Genomic DNA, 18,192 nt, shown 5'->3' with positions numbered 1-18,192 from the left:
TTTTGGGGTAAACGGATGGGGTGGGGGGGTATTGAACACCTGTGTGTGTTGAGGGAAGGGGGTAGACAGTGTGATTGATTGCAGGTCTGATTCCCCACCCGGTACCTGGTGGCTTACAAATGATTAACAAAGTGCCCGCACAGTAGTCCCTGTTTCTTTACATGGCCCCCCACACAGACGACACCTTCTATAGCCAGAGAAGGGAATGTGGTTCCAATCACACACACACACACACACACACACACACACACACACACACACACACACACACACACACACACACATACGCTGGAAGGAGATGTTAAGTGTCCCTGTGTGTGTGTGTGGCACAGTTTGTAAACACAGCCAATACTACTATTCTACTGTGTCAATAGTGATGAATAGGCCACATTTCTCCAATCAGAGATGCTGGGAAGAACCGGGCAGAGATAAGGAGGTTGGAGAGGGAGGGAGATGGAAGAAGAGGGGGGAAAGGAGGAGAGAGGAGACATGGGGAGATGGGAGGAGAGAAAAGAAGAGGGAAGAAGAGGGAGGAAAGGAGGATGGAGGAAATGGATGGAGGAGATGGAAGGAGAGGGAGGAAAGGAGGAGGGAGGAGATGGAAGGAGCAGGAGGAAAGGAGGAGGGAGGAGATGGAAGGAGAGGGAGGAAAGGAGGAGGGAGGAGATGGAAGGAGAGGGAGGAAAGGAGGAGGGAGGAGATGGAAGGAGCAGGAGGAAAGGAGGAGGGAGAAGATGGAAGGAGAAGGAGGAAAGGAGGAGGGAGGAGATGGAAGGAGCAGGAGGAAAGGAGGAGGGAGGAGATGGAAGGAGAGGGAGGAAAGGAGGATGGAGGAGATGGAGGGAGATGGGATTCGAGAGAGAAAGAGAGAGAGAGGGAGGAAAGGACGGGAGGAGGAAGTGGGTTGAACAAGGAAGGTGAGAGATGAGGAAGAAAGAGGAGGAGATGTGGGGGAGATGTGAAACAGGGTAAGAGAGGTGAGGAAAGACAGGTGAAGATTGAAAGAGGAGGGAGAAGGGTGAGATTGGGGTAGGGGAAGGAGAGGAGGCAGAGGGAAGGAGAGAGAGGAGGGAGAGGGGGAAGGGGAGGAGGGAGAGGGGGTGGAAAGGCTAGATGGGTTGTCAGGGGAGGTCAGTAACATCACTGGGGAGCCCTACAGCTCTATACTGGGTAAAGGCGGTGATACATCACCCTAAATGAAATCACTATCTCACTGAGATAAATGCCACACAAAACACACACACACACACACACTGATAAATGCCTATCCTCACCCCCAGCAGAGGAAAATCCAATTCCCTTTCACTTTGATCCCTTAGACTAATGTGGCTGTCAGACAGGACACTGCCACCAGAGACTTGGCCAGAGGGTGTGTGTGTATCGACTGCAGGGCGGGCATCTGAGTGTGTGTGTCATGTGACTGCTCTATCGTAAGGAACAGATGAAAGGCTCTATGGGATTGATCCGTGCCAAAGTAGAGGTCTGACAGCTAACATCCCGTCCCCCTGACCTAACAGATAGACAGACGAATGGACAAATTAACTGACAGGCAGACAGACAGACACAGACATGCAGACAGACATGCAGACAGACATGCAGACATGCAGACGGACAGACAGACAGACAGACAGGCAGACAGACAGACAGACAGACAGACAGACAGGCAGGCAGGCAGGCAGGCAGGCAGGCAGGTAGGCAGGTAGGCAGACAGACAGACTACTGTGATACAACTGGGGAGCTCAAGGTTTGAGGAAAATACAAGAAAGAATGTTCTTGAATAAAGGTGTGTGTGCAAACGTAAAGAGCTTCCCTAACTACAAATATAATGGGATGAGTGTTTCATTGTGGTTCCCAGCTCTGACCGCTGTGAAACCCTTGAGAAAACTTCACTGTTCAGTTGACTAGTCCGGTCCTTCATTCATTATCCTATTGGTCTATAATTCCTCTGCTTTCTAAAGTGTTCATCTGGACTCCTGCCATGGAGAATCCCAGGGGGTTAATACCAACTCTCAGGGGGTTAACACCAAACAACAAACACGCTCCCCTCTGTCTGTCTGTTTATCTCTCCCTCCCTCTGTCACTCTGATCCCATACAATAGACCCCATTGACCACGTCTTGAGACTGAATCACATGCCAGACACGCACCTAAAGCCCTCCTCCAAACACATACGGTCAGGTTGCCACATTTTACCTCTCTCCATTGGAGTATCAACTCTCTGGAGTATGGCCTCTCTGCTGTGTTAAATGAAGCCCTGTTCTTAAGACCCTACAGAAACACATTCCCTTCAGCCAAAATGAAGAGACATTCATTAAGATGCGTAAAGATAAAGACACTTCAAACCCACAGAATGAAGGAATACCATTCGGTCGAAGATAAGTTGTGTTTTATCTTAATATAAAATATAGAGTTATACCCTTTTATCGCATAAATGAGCTGTTTTCAAGGCTTTCAACATTCATATATTCTAAAGAGCCAAGGTTGTCTGTATGCTTCTGGGGTCAATGTGTATGTCCAGTTTCTAAATCGGAGCTGTAAAACAGATGTAGCTTTTGTAACAGAGCCAGTAAACAAGCACCTGACAGAAACAAAGAGCTCTGACGATCAGGACTATATGATGGCACTCAGCAGTGATGAGATAGCAGACACTCAAGGAGACTGCAGCACTGGTAAAGAAACAGTGTGTGTGTGTGTGGGCGACAAGCAGCTTAGCAGTTAAGAGTGTTTGGCCGGTAACCAAAAGGTCACTGGTTCAAGTCCCCGAGATGACTATATGAAAAATATGCTACTGTGCACTTGAGCAAGGTGCTTAACCCTACTTGATCTGGATAAGTGTGTCTGCTAAATGAACAGTATGTTGTGTGTATTTGTGTGGTGTGACTGGGAAAGAGAGGTGTTCTCTATTTGCATGTGCTGAAGATTGTTGAAATATGTGTAGGCTGACGTTTGTATCTGTGTGTGTGATGGTCAGTGTCCAGACCCAGTTCATTTGCGGTGAGCAGAATTGCAGATTGATCTTCTGCCTGGCGTGAGAGCAGCAGAGTGTAAAATGGATCCAGGAGTTTGTGTTTTTAACAGCACTTCATTAACATATGCTTTTAATGAGAGAACTGGCCTCCTATCGCCTCAGTCAACCTCGTACACCACAGTACTGATCTATCCACTGTGTGTAAGTGTTCTAGCTTGACAAACAACGTGGCATGTTAACTGGAGATTGTTACCTGCATATAGATTAAGATAGAGGGGTTTTAACTAAAATATGAATACTATGTGTGAGAGCATAGGGATCTCTCTTCGTACGGCTGGAGGAGCATAAAGACAGAGACAGAAACACATCAAATCTCCCATAAATTCACCACACAAAGAGTGTTTAAACTAACATTATTCTCCAAACAAAGGAGAGCCTCCAAATGCATAACTACTTTACCAAAATACAGGATAACAGATTAGGGGAGAGAATAGAGCAGGCCTTAACCAGGTGCTGAGAGAGAACATATTAGATAGATAGCCGGCAGATGAGATGACGAGGTGTACCTAATTGTAGGTTTTCCAGATGAGCCGATTGCCGCAGCGATTGTGTGAGGCTTATAAAGAAAGGATAAAGAGATAAAAGGACAGATGATGAGAGATAGGGAGAGCGCATGCAGCACTTTTCTGATTCACGGAGAAAAGGTCAATTTCCTCTCTCGTTCTCTTTGTGTGCAGCAATCTCATTTGCATAACAATGGCAGCAATCACAGAAAGACAGGCAGGCTGTTATTAGAATACCAGGACAGCAGGACAGAAGGCTCTCTTTAGAATACCAGGAGAACAGGAGAGAAGGCTCTCATTAGAATACCAGGAGAACAGGACAGAAGGCTCTCATTAGAATACCAGGACAGCAGGATAGAAGGCTCTCATTAGAATACCAGGAGAACAGGAGAGAAGGCTCTCATTAGAATACCAGGACAGAAGGATAGAAGGCTCTCATTAGAATACCAGGACAGCAGGATAGAAGGCTCTCATTAGAATTCCAGGACAGCAGGACAGAAGGCTCTCATTAGAATACCAGGACAGCAGGATAGAAGGCTCTCATTAGAATACCAGGAGAACAGGATAGAAGGCTCTCATTAGAATACCAGGACAGCAGGATAGAAGGCTCTCATTAGAATACCAGGACAGCAGGACAGAAGGCTCTCTTTAGAATACCAGGAGAACAGGATAGAAGGCTCTCATTAGAATACCAGGACAGCAGGATAGAAGGCTCTCATTAGAATACCAGGAGAACAGGAGAGAAGGCTCTCATTAGAATACCAGGACAGCAGGATAGAAGGCTCTTATTAGAATACCAGGACAGCAGGATAGAAGGCTCTCATTAGAATACCAGAACAGCAGGACAGAAGGCTCTCTTTAGAATACCAGGAGAACAGGAGAGAAGGCTCTCATTAGAATACCAGGAGAACAGGACAGAAGGCTCTCATTAGAATACCAGGACAGCAGGATAGAAGGCTCTCATTAGAATACCAGGAGAACAGGAGAGAAGGCTCTCATTAGAATACCAGGACAGAAGGATAGAAGGCTCTCATTAGAATACCAGGACAGCAGGATAGAAGGCTCTCATTAGAATACCAGGACAGCAGGACAGAAGGCTCTCATTAGAATACCAGGACAGCAGGATAGAAGGCTCTCATTAGAATACCAGGAGAACAGGATAGAAGGCTCTCATTAGAATACCAGGACAGCAGGATAGAAGGCTCTCATTAGAATACCAGGACAGCAGGACAGAAGGCTCTCTTTAGAATACCAGGAGAACAGGATAGAAGGCTCTCATTAGAATACCAGGACAGCAGGATAGAAGGCTCTCATTAGAATACCAGGAGAACAGGAGAGAAGGCTCTCATTAGAATACCAGAACAGCAGGACAGAAGGCTCTCTTTAGAATACCAGGAGAACAGGAGAGAAGGCTCTCATTAGAATACCAGGACAGCAGGATAGAAGGCTCTTATTAGAATACCAGGACAGCAGGATAGAAGGCTCTTATTAGAATACCAGAACAGCAGGATAGAAGGCTCTCATTAGAATACCAGGACAGCAGGATAGAAGGCTCTCATTAGAATACCAGGAGAACAGGAGAGAAGGCTCTCATTAGAATACCAGAACAGCAGGACAGAAGGCTCTCTTTAGAATACCAGGAGAACAGGAGAGAAGGCTCTCATTAGAATACCAGGACAGCAGGATAGAAGGCTCTTATTAGAATACCAGGACAGCAGGATAGAAGGCTCTTATTAGAATACCAGAACAGCAGGATAGAAGGCTCTTATTAGAATACCAGAACAGCAGGATAGAAGGCTCTCATTAGAATACCAGGACAGCAGGATAGAAGGCTCTCATTAGAATACCAGAACTGCAGGATAGAAGGCTCTCATTAGAATACCAGGACTGAAGGACAGAAGGCTCTCATTAGAATACCAGGACAGCAGGATAGAAGGCTCTCATTAGAATACCAGGAGACCAGGATAGAAGGCTCTTATTAGAATACCAGGACAGCAGGATAGAAGGCTCTCATTAGAATACCAGGACAGCAGGATAGAAGGCTCTCATTAGAATACCAGAACAGCAGGATAGAAGGCTCTCATTAGAATACCAGGACAGCAGGATAGAAGGCTCTCATTAGAATACCAGGAGAACAGGATAGAAGGCTCTCATTAGAATACCAGAACAGCAGGATAGAAGGCTCTCTTTAGAATACCAGGACAGCAGGATAGAAGGCTCTTATTAGAATACCAGGAGACCAGGATAGAAGGCTCTTATTAGAATACCAGAACAGCAGGATAGAAGGCTCTCATTAGAATACCAGGACAGCAGGATAGAAGGCTCTCATTAGAATACCAGAACAGCAGGATAGAAGGCTCTTATTAGAATACCAGGAGACCAGGATAGAAGGCTCTTATTAGAATACCAGAACAGCAGGATAGAAGGCTCTCATTAGAATACCAGGAGACCAGGATAGAAGGCTCTTATTAGAATACCAGAACAGCAGGATAGAAGGCTCTTATTAGAATACCAGAACAGCAGGATAGAAGGCTCTTATTAGAATACCAGGACAGCAGGATAGAAGGCTCTCATTAGAATACCAGGAGAACAGGATAGAAGGCTCTTATTAGAATACCAGGACAGCAGGACAGAAGGCTCTTATTAGAATACCAGTGTCACGAATCCCGCTTCCTGAGTCTGTTTTTGCCTGTGTTCTGTCCTGGAGTGTTTTTTCCGGTGTCCTGGAACGCACCCTGTCTGGTTGCCTGGCGACGTAGCTGGTTGGGAGATCTCTGATTTACCGCACCTGTTTCCAATCCGCTATCTGCACACCTGGTCCTGATCATCACCCCTCCACTTCATAAGCACAGACCTGACATCCATTCCCTGCCGGATCGTTAGCCATGAACAGTATGTTGTGCCAGTGTATCAGCCTCCAGTTTGATAGAGTTGTTTTGTTGTTTTGTACGTTTTGCTTGCCTTGAACTCACCTCTGTTTTTTCTGTCTACAGTCATTCACCCGGAACACTCATCTCATCCCTACCTGGTCGTCGGTGACTTCAGTTACTTCCTTGGATCTGCCTATTCAACCCCATCAACTCACCTCCGTTGCCCGCTCCGTCACTTGGATTTTTCTATCACTACATTCAAACTTGTAAATAAATACTCACCTTCGTCTTACTCTCCTTGTCCTGGTCTGCTTCTGGGTTCAACTTTAGAAAACCGTGACAACCAGGACAGCAGGATAGAAGGCTCTCATTAGAATACCAGGACAGCAGGATAGAAGGCTCTTATTAGAATACCAGAACAGCAGGATAGAAGGCTCTCATTAGAATACCAGAACAGCAGGATAGAAGGCTCTCATTAGAATATCAGAACAGCAGGATAGAAGGCTCTTATTAGAATACCAGAACAGCAGGATAGAAGGCTCTCATTAGAATACCAGGAGACCAGGATAGAAGGCTCTCATTAGAATACCAGGACAGCAGGATAGAAGGCTCTCATTAGAATACCAGAACAGCAGGACAGAAGGCTCTTATTAGAATACCAGGACAGCAGGATAGAAGGCTCTCATTAGAATACCAGGACAGCAGGATAGAAGGCTCTCATTAGAATACCAGGACAGCAGGATAGAAGGCTCTCATTAGAATACCAGAACAGCAGGATAGAAGGCTCTCATTAGAATACCAGGACAGCAGGATAGAAGGCTCTCATTAGAATACCAGAACAGCAGGATAGAAGGCTCTCATTAGAATACCAGGAGAACAGGAGAGAAGGCTCTCATTAGAATACCAGGACAGCAGGATAGAAGGCTCTCATTAGAATACCAGAACAGCAGGATAGAAGGCTCTCATTAGAATACCAGGACAGCAGGATAGAAGGCTCTCATTAGAATACCAGAACAGCAGGATAGAAGGCTCTCATTAGAATACCAGGACAGCAGGATAGAAGGCTCTCATTAGAATACCAGGACAGCAGGATAGAAGGCTCTCATTAGAATACCAGGACAGCAGGATAGAAGGCTCTCATTAGAATACCAGAACAGCAGGATAGAAGGCTCTCATTAGAATACCAGGACAGCAGGATAGAAGGCTCTCATTAGAATACCAGGACAGCAGGATAGAAGGCTCTCATTAGAATACCAGGACAGCAGGATAGAAGGCTCTCATTAGAATACCAGAACAGCAGGATAGAAGGCTCTCATTAGAATACCAGGACAGCAGGATAGAAGGCTCTCATTAGAATACCAGGACAGCAGGATAGAAGGCTCTTATTAGAATACCAGGACAGCAGGACAGAAGGCTCTCATTAGAATACCAGGACAGCAGGATAGAAGGCTCTCATTAGAATACCAGGACAGCAGGATAGAAGGCTCTTATTAGAATACCAGGACAGCAGGACAGAAGGCTCTCATTAGAATACCAGGACAGCAGGATAGAAGGCTCTCATTAGAATACCAGGACAGCAGGATAGAAGGCTCTCATTAGAATACCAGAACAGCAGGATAGAAGGCTCTTATTAGAATACCAGGACAGCAGGACAGAAGGCTCTCATTAGAATACCAGGCTAGCAGGATAGAAGGCTCTCATTAGAATACCAGGACAGCAGGATAGAAGGCTCTCATTAGAATACCAGAACAGCAGGATAGAAGGCTCTCATTAGAATACCAGAACAGCAGGATAGAAGGCTCTTATTAGAATACCAGGACAGCAGGATAGAAGGCTCTCATTAGAATACCAGAACAGCAGGATAGAAGGCTCTCATTAGAATACCAGGAAAGTGGGATGGAAGGCTCTTGAGGGTTTAAGGGGGTATAATGAGAAAACACACACACACGTATACATACAGGCAGTGTTGCTAGAGGCAGGTCGAGCTGTTGGTAAAAGTTGCTAAATGAGTTGCTAAGTCATTGCGTGATGACGTCGTTACGTAATATCTTAAAACTGCGTCATTACGCAGAATACACAATAACGTTACTCAAATTGACTGGCCATCTCGGCAAAAAATATGATTTGACATTTGTTAGTTTAGATTTTTTTTTTATTATCACATATTTTTGTTGGTAAAAGTAATATAAACACAACACATTTTATATGAACAGATATATATATTTTTAAACACAACACATTAAATTATTGAACAATTACATTTCATGTATTTTCTTTTTAACTAGTAAACCTACACATTCTGAACAGTTATAGTTTTAAGCAGTATATTGGTAGTTAATTAACATGCTACCTAACTGATCAACAATGATAGGTACAAGCTAATAACAAGGTATATATCTTATTTGAACAAGCAACTTAACTCAAATAATGATGTGTGCGCTAGGCATCTCTCTCCAGGTTGTTGTGCTGCTTGGCTGGCTAGCTGCTCAATGGTTTCCTCCAGATATTGCCACTGTTCTCGTTGACACTGCAGTGCATACTGCCACCATCAGCTGTGTGTCTCCGCAAGTTCCAGAAAGTCCACTCCTTGCATACGTACTGTAAATATGATGAATCATAGATTGGCAAGGAAATCCTCTTCATCTTCACTGTCCAACTGCATTGTCACAGAGCTGGAACCAGCAGAAGAGGATGGAGTGCCGAACTGCTGCAGAACTTCACTTGGTAGTTTATGCTGGTAACAGGTTTCACCAGCCAGCTTCAGTCCATACCGCACCAGGAGTATGGAGTTGAGAGTGTGCAGTGACATTCTATTTCTTAACTTTGACTTGACCAGCGAGTGCAGCTTCACACAGTTCTTCAAATGGATTTAAGCCGGAAGAGTCCGTGTATTTATTCACTTCACTCCAAAACTTGACTGTATTTTCAGTTGAGTCCCACCTAAACAGATGTTTCTCCATTGGGAAACAATTTTCTCAATTGTTTGGGGCTGGTATCCCAGTAGCTCAGCTCACTTTAATCATTTCAGTGGTGCCTTTATTGTGCTTTAGCGTTTCCTTAACACTGAACAAGGCCATGTGTCGCAAGACTTCTAGGTTGTCTGGGAGCCTTGCTTGCAGCTCCTTGCTTAAAGCAACAATGTAGTTGATGCACTGTCTCTGAATGACCTTTTTGTTCTCTGGCGCAAGACTGAGCTGGTACAACGTGCTCTCGAAAAGGTACCCACGGTGTGGTGATGGACTGAGATGTTCATCAATGGAATCCTTCAGGACATCAATTACTTCCATAGGGTTGACTACTCTGCTGCAAATTGATGTTAAGAGGTGTACCAGATTGTCCAAAAGCTTGACAGGATCTATTTGCTCTCCATCAAATGACTTGTCAGGTAGACATAGTTGGTCTTGTCCATGTATATGGCGTGGAGTACATCCGCCATGTAGCAATGCTCACTGGCCTTTGTCAACTCAAAGCGGAGTTTCAGTTCTTCCCACTGGCTCAATATACGAGTTATTACAGACTCAATCGATAGCCCATGTGTGGCATACACTTTTTTTGATCTGCAGGGGTTTCTGACCACAATTAATTGTGGCATACACTGTTTTGTACGCCTTGCGCCGTTTTGGGTAAATCTAAAACCAGTTGTAGGTTTCCCTGATTAAGTACTCAACACTCCTAGGGATGGTTTCTTTGGATGCTGCACAGACAGCCAATTGTAAAGAATGGCACAAACAGCAGATGAGCACCAAATTGGGCAACGCACATTCTTCCTTTGAAATCTTGTGCACCCCGTTGTTGTTCCCAGTCATCACGGACGCATTATCAGTGCCAATACCCTGAAGATTCTCTTTTTTAAGGTTACACTTCTCAAGAAACTCAACTACCGCCTTTGCTATTGATCTGGCATCGCCCCCCTCCAATTCAACCAGCCCGAGAAACACAACGGTTATTTTTTTAGCACTGAAATACCGAATCACCACACCCAGGTATTTCGAGACACTGACATCAGAGGACTCATCCAAAAGGAGACTGAACTTTTCATCCCCCACATCTGATGTTACTCCTTTGAGAAAATAAGGAGCCAGTACTCCCCTAATCATTTCTGTGCACTTGGTTCGGTGCATTTGGAAGTTTGTTGCTGCCACAGAATCTGAAAAGGCAGCTTTGCAAGCCATACCTAAATGGTGGCATGCTAGCAGCGAACAATGCTCCGCAATGGCCATTGCCATAGTGGCTTCTGTGCTTTTGCAGTTATCCACTTTCTTAACCAACTGTGGTTATGTAGACTGCGTTGTGGGGTTGTACGGTTTTGATTTATTTATATGCTTTGCTGTAACACAATGTATTTTGATGTCATACATTTTTTGCAAGCATATCTGATTTGCAGTATGCACAGTATGCCCGACAATCATCCCCAATTACTGACTTCAGCCACCCTTTAAATTCAGGTACAGACTCCCACTCTTTTCTGTACTTCTGGCCCTACAGCATTGATTGAGACATGTTGATTGATTTTGTAAGTTCTGTTCAAGATCAAACATTCGTGACCAACTATATGCATTTGGTTTGTCTCGTCAAACGCATACTACTGCTGCTGCAGTCAGCCAACAATTGGCAACTTGCTGACATTGCTGCTGGCCTGCTGCTGCCTGGGCACAAACTGAGCGCCTGTTGCTGACATCACTCACAATGCACTTTTGCAGCCAGGCACGTGTGTTGTGACTGAGTGTGTGACAGAGAAAATCATTTGGGTGTCATTTAGAGGGAAATGCGTAAATTTAAGTATTTGAGTCACATCTCAAAAGTTGCAAAAAGTTCCAAATACATTTTTTAAAGTTGCTAAATCTAGCAACAAAATTGCTAAATTGGCATCACTGCATACAGGGAGAGTCACACATACACATCTATACACAGGGACACATACACACACACTCAAACTCACATACAGTGAGCTCCAGAAGTATTTGGACAGTGACACATTACTGTTGTTTTGGCTCTGTGCTCCATCACTTTGGATTTGAAATGAAACAATGACAATGACTATAGCTTTAATTTGAGGGGGTTTTCATCCATATCAGATGAACCATTTATAAATTACTAAACTTTTTGTATATAGTCCCCCCATTTTAGGGGACCAAAAGTATTAAGCCAAATTCACTTATGTGCGTATCAAAGTAGTCAAAACGGTTGTATTTGGTTCCATATTAATGACTACATCAAGCTTGTGACTATACATTTGTTGGATGCATTTGCTGTTTGTTTTTGTTGTGTTTCAGATTATTTTGTGCCCAATAGAAATGAATGGTAAATAACGTATTGTGTCATTTTGGAGTCACTTTTATTGTACATAAGAATATAATATGTTTAAGAAAAATTCTACATTCATGTGGATGCCACCATGTCTACGGATAATCCTGAATGAATCGTAAATAATGATGAGTGAGAAAGTTATGTGTGTGTGTGTGTGTGTTTGTCGTGTGTCTCCAACCCAGTGTGTGTGTGTGTCTGTGTCTGGATGTGTGTGTGTGTCTGTGTGTGTGTGGTCTGTGTGTGTGTGTGTGTGTGTGTGTGTGTGTGTGTGTGTGTGTGTGTGTGTGTGTGTGTGTGTGTGTGTGTGTGTGTGTGTGTGTGTGTGTGTGTGTGTGTTTGGTTTATGTTTCACAGTGCATTAAAATGCTACTTCTGAGAGAAAATAGCAGCAATTAACAACCTGTGCCTGTGGAATGAAAAGCAAATCTGATTTACTCTGCTAGTAGTTCTACAAACCACTCCAACCCAGCCAAGCAAAGGTCAAAATTATCATCTCTAATTAGAGAGAGAGAGAGATATAAAATAAAAATGATTAGGAAATGCAGAGTGATTTTCAGCTTTCATATGCACGTTACTGAATAGTCATGAAGATAAAAAAAACACATTCAATTAACTCTGTGGATTATTAATATCATGATGGGTTATGAATATACATGTATACGCACACACAAACAGACACATCAACAGCATTGGCTGCCATGGTAACTGGAGCCTCTACCTGGTCGAGGGTCAGGTCTGATTCTCATTAAGAGCACAGCTGTCTCTCTCAAACATAGACATAGGTACGTTACACACATACATGCACACACAATACATGATCCAAAACAAACAATAGCCATATCTAAAGGAATAGGTGAAATACTGTGGGGTGATGGACAATCTCTGCTTAGATTAGTCAAAGTAGCTGTCAATCACTCACATCGTGTGACCACACCCTCCAGTCTGATGATGTTTGGGTGGTCGAACTGTCCCATGATGCTGGCCTCAGAGAGGAAGTCCCGCCTCTGTTTGTCAGCGTATCCTGCCTTCAGACTCTTTATGGCCACGTAGATCTCTCTCTTCCCCTGGAGCCGCAGACAACCACTACACACCTCCCCAAACTCACCTACAACGCACACAGGTACACACAATATAAATAACTACACACCTCCCCAAACTCACCTACAACGCACACAGATACACACAGTATAAATAACTATACACCTCCCCAAACTCACCTACAACGCACACAGATACACAGTATAAATAACTACACACCTCCCCAAACTCACCTACAACACACACAGTATAAATAACTACACACCTCCCCAAACTCACCTACAACGCACACAGATACACACAGTATAAATAACTACACACCTCCCCAAACTCACCTACAACGCACACAGATACACACAGTATAAATAACTATACACCTCCCCAAACTCACCAACAACGCACACAGATACACACAGTATAAATAACTACACACCTCCCCAAACTCACCTACAACGCACACAGATACACACAGTATAAATAACTACACACCTCCCCAAACTCACCTACAACGCACACAGATACACACAGTATAAATAACTACACACCTCCCCAAACTCACTTACAACACACACATATACACACAGTATAAATAACTACACACCTCCCCAAACTCACCTACAACGCACACAGATACACACAGTATAAATAACTACACACCTCTCCAAACTCACTTACAACACACACAGATACACACAGTATACATAATTACACACCTCCCCAAACTCACCTACAACACACACAGTATAAATAACTACACAGCTCCCCAAACTCATTTACAATACACACATACACTGAGTGTACAAAACATTAAGAACACCTGCTATTTCCATGACATAGACTGACCAGGTGAATCCAGGTGAAAGATATGATCCCTTATTGATGTCACTTGGTAAATCCACTTCAATCAGTGTAGAGGAAGGGGAAGTGACAGTTTAAATTAGGATTTTTAAGCCTTGAGACAATTGAGACAAGGCTTGTGTATGTGTGCCAATCAGAGGATGAACGGGCAAGACTAAAGATGTAGGTGCCTTTGAACGGGGTATGATAGTAGGTGCCAGGCGCACCATGTTGTGTCAAGAACTGCAACGCTGCTGGGTTGTTCACAGTCAACAGTTTCCTGTGTATATCAAGAATGGTCAACCACCCAAAACATTTCAGGCCAACTTGACACACCTGTGGGAAGCATTGGAGTCAACATGGGCCAGCATCCCTGTGGAATGCTTTCAACACCTTGTAGAGTCCATGCCCCAACAAATTGAGTCTGTTCTGAGAGCAAAAGGGGGTGCAACTCAATATTAAGAAGGTGTTCCTAATGTTTGGTATACTCAGTGTATACAGCATTAGTAATCACACTCACCTCCACAATCTCTCCTACATTACACATACACATTGAATATAAAATGTCAATTCAAAGTGTCTGCGTGATTGATTAACAATCAGACTGCTCTTGACTGCACCATTGGTGTCCCACAAGGATCTAGGTAAGGGCCACTCAGGGATCACTCACCCGCTCCGATGACTCTCTCTATGCTGATGCTGGAAGCATCAATCTCTTTGGCAAAGTCTCTGACCGCCTGGTTAGGATCCTCATAGGTGTGTGGATGGATATATATCTTACTGCCAGGAAGTTTGACTGGAGACAAAAAAGAGAGACAGCGACAGAGACAAAAACAAAGAGGGAGATAGATCTCAATAACTTTCCTGCAACAAGCGGTACAACACACAACTATGTTCAACTCCAACGTAATTAAAGGTACGGAAATGGCTGCTGAATCCTTGAGAGTTCAATATCACACTACATTGCCTCTCAGAATTGTTTTTGTTTACTACTCACAGCAACACTGGAGAGAATGAATATCAATTCTCCTCACTTGTACAGTTGCTTCTCAGAAAAATACATTAATTTTCTGAGAAGAAACTACAATTTGTACAAGTTATTTAGTTGTTTGAGTTGAAGTAAACTTGAGCATCGTATGACGGTGACAGTGATTCTCTGAGAATATAAACTGCTTCTGTGTGGTCCAGCAAATGTTTTGAATGTTAGAGCTGAGGTGGAGTATATTTATCCTGATTTTCCCACGTACAGAGAAAAAGGTATCTTCCTGTATGATGGATTGCAATCGTCTGAATCACTTTCTGTTTATGTAAATGTAACAATAACATGTGGCACACCGAAAGAGTGTACTCTGTTTGTGTGTGTGCGTGTGTGCGTGTGTGCGTGTGTGCGTGTGTGCGTGCGTGCGTGCGTGTGTGTGTGTGTGATGCTTGGCAAAGTCAACATGCAGGGCATTCAGCAAACACAAACAGCTTCTTCATAAAAATATCATAAACAACCCATTATGGAAGGTTTCACATGACTCTGCAGAAATGCTTCTTTTGGCTGCCTCTGAAAGAGACATCCTTCCTCTACTGTATATTTGAGAGTGTATTTTGTGTGTGTGCGTACTGTGTACCTCTTCCATGTTGAAACTGCAGCTTCTCTTCGTCAGGGTCCTGCTTGGCTTTGATGTATCCACAGTGTCTGAGGAACAAAACACACCAACCGGTTAATGATATCATGGTTTGTGTGTGTGTGTGCTTGTGCGGGTGTGAGAGTTGTGTGTCTTGTGTGAGAGTTGTGTGTCTTGTGTGTCTTGTTTGTGTGTCTTGTGTGTGTTGTGTGTGAGAGTTGTGTGTCTTGTGTGTGTGTCTTGTGTGTGTTGTGTGTTTTGTGTGTTGTGTGTGTGTGTTGTGTGTGTGTTGTATGTGTGTTGGGTGTTTTGTGTCTTGTGTGTGAGTGCGTATGCACACCAACTTTTAATTTCAGTGTAAGAAACTCCCATGATACACATTGAACAGCTGAGGGCATTTGAAAGTCTAGGAAAATTCTCCTATTTTTCTCCCCCTTCTCCTCCCCTCTATCCCCCTCTCTCTCTGGTCTATATATGCAGGAGCCTGGGGCTGTGAGAGTAGTAGTCCTTCACTCTCTCTCTCCTCCTCCGTCTCTCTCTCCCCCCCTTCTATCATTCTCTCATTCTCTGATTCCCTCTCTGGGCCTTTTCTTGGTGTGTGAAATAGCCTAAGTGTGTTCTTAAGTGTCTGTGTGTTTCTTTGTGCTTGTGTGTGTGTGTGTGTGTGTGTGTGTGTGTGTGTGTGTGTGCACCCTCTAGGCTCTAGACATCCCTTTAATTAGAGGTCCATGCATTACCATGTATTCCTACATACCACCTCTAACTCTTCTATCAACCCTTCTGGTCATTAAATGTCTCTGCCTAAACACACACACACACACACACACACACACACACACACACACACACACACACACACACACACACACACACACACACACACACACACACACACACACACACACACACACACACACACACACAAAAACACACACACACACACACACACACACATACTGCAGAGCCGATCAATCCAGCAATCAATAACAACCATCAATCGATTGATCAGTCCAGCTGTGAGGAAGTGTTAAACTTGCTCAGTTTAAAAAGCACCACTCTTTGTGAGAGGTTGGGTCGGGGTTAGGGGCAAAGGGGTTAATATTAACTTTGTGAGAGGTTGGGTCGGGGTTGGGGGCAGAGGGGTTAATATTAACTTTGTGAGAGGTTGGGTCGGGGTTAGGGGCAAAGGGGTTAATATTAACTTTGTGATAGGTTGGGTCGGGGTTGGGGGCAGAGGGGTTAATATTAACTTTGTGAGAGGTTGGGTCGGGGTTGGGGGCAGAGGGGTTAATAATAGCTTTGCTCTGCTCTGTAAAACTTCAGTAGGAAAACAGCTCATTTAATAAGCCAATTCACACGAAACACCAGTACATTTAACGCTCACTTAAAAACAGCAGGAAGGTTTTAGCCCAATACATAAAAGCGTAAAATCAATTTTCACATCGTCAGTTACTAAAACAGCAGATAAATGGTTTCTTTCTTGGCTCCTCTTCTCCCTTCTTCTTTCTTCCTCTATGATAATTTCCTTTCATTTCCTCTGCTCTTTTCCTTCAAACCATTGTTTCCTCTTCTCTCTTCACTTGCTGTCTCTTCATTCCCCCTTTCCAACCCCCCCCTCTCTCCTATCATCTCTTCTCATTATGAAGACTTATGAAGGGATGTTTTTCTAGAAAAGAAAGCCCCTCTATCTTTTACATCCTAAGCAGGGCCCAGTACATCTGAAATACATTCTCATTAAAAATATATATATATAAAACTCTTTTACATTTGACACCAAGTAGAGATGGAGGGAGGGATAGGACAAGCACCCGCTATAGATGGGGAGAGGGATAGGAGAAGCACCTGCTATAGATGGAGGGAGGGATAGGACAAGCACCTGCTATAGATGGGGAGAGGGATAGGACAAGCACCTGCTATAGATGGGGAGAGGGATTGGACAAGCACCCGCTATAGATGGGGAGAGGGATAAGACAAGCACCTGCTATAGATGGAGGGAGGGATAGGACAAGCACCTGCTATAGATGGGGAGAGGGATAGGACAAGCACCTGCTATAGATGGGGAGAGGGATAGGACAAGCACCTGTTATAGATGGGGAGAGGGATAGGACAAGCACCTGCTATAGATGGGGAGAGGGATAGGACAAGCACCTGTTATAGATGGGGAGAGGGATAGGACAAGCACCTGCTATAGATGGGGAGAGGGATAGGACAAGCACCTGCTATAGATGGGGAGAGGGATAGGACAAGCACCTGCTATAGATGGAGGGAGGGATAGGACAAGCACCTGCTATAGATGGAGGGAGGGATAGGACAAGCACCCGCTATAGATGGGGAGAGGGATAAGACAAGCACCTGCTATAGATGGAGGGAGGGATAGGACAAGCACCTGCTATAGATGGAGGGAGGGATAGGACAAGCACCTGCTTTAGATGGAGGGAGGGATAAGACAAGCACCTGCTATAGATGGAGGGAGGGATAGGACAAGCACCTGCTATAGATGGGGAGAGGGATAGGACAAGCACCTGCTATAGATGGAGGGAGGGATAGGACAAGCACCTGCTTTAGATGGAGGGAGGGATAAGACAAGCACCTGCTATAGATGGAGGGAGGGATAGGACAAGCACCTGCTATAGATGGGGAGAGGGATAGGACAAGCACCTGCTATAGATGGGGAGAGGGATAGGACAAGCATCTGCTATAGATGGAGGGAGGGATAGGACAAGCACCTGATATAGATGGAGGGAGGGAAAGGGGAAGCACCTGATATAGATGGAGGGAGGGATAGGACAATTACCTGCTATATATGGAGGGAGGGATAGGACAAGCACCTGCTATATATGGAGGGAGGGATAGGACAAGCACCTGCTATAGATGAGGAGAGGGATAGGACAAGCACCTGATATAGATGGGGAGAGGGATAGGACAAGCACCTGCTATAGATGGGGAGAGGGATAGGACAAGCACCTGCTATAGATGGGGAGAGGGATAGGACAAGCA

The 18,192-nt window shown here is 44.5% G+C and overlaps 1 protein-coding gene across 4 annotated transcripts in view; it reads right to left on the bottom strand.

The window, feature by feature from the left end:
• LOC129813911 (ephrin type-A receptor 3-like) overlaps positions 1-18,192 on the bottom strand; it is a 227,622-nt gene that overhangs the window by 23,957 nt on the left and 185,473 nt on the right. For 2 of the 4 annotated variants that reach the window (XM_055866520.1, XM_055866521.1), the window contains exons 11-13: positions 15,199-15,266; positions 14,253-14,378; positions 12,627-12,812 (exon numbers count right to left, since the gene is read on the bottom strand). In XM_055866520.1, coding sequence (XP_055722495.1) covers positions 12,627-12,812; positions 14,253-14,378; positions 15,199-15,266 — 380 coding nt within the window. Of the gene's footprint in view, positions 1-12,626; positions 12,813-13,344; positions 13,473-14,252; positions 14,379-15,198; positions 15,267-18,192 lie in introns of those variants that run through there. The other 2 variants (XM_055866522.1, XR_008753207.1) reach the window with 2 other exon arrangements.

The sequence above is a fragment of the Salvelinus fontinalis genome, chromosome 17 (genome assembly GCF_029448725.1).
Source record: "Salvelinus fontinalis isolate EN_2023a chromosome 17, ASM2944872v1, whole genome shotgun sequence".
Taxonomy (NCBI): domain Eukaryota; kingdom Metazoa; phylum Chordata; class Actinopteri; order Salmoniformes; family Salmonidae; genus Salvelinus; species Salvelinus fontinalis.
Note: the sequence above shows the minus strand (reverse complement) of the source record. Positions and strands in the feature narration are given on the sequence as shown.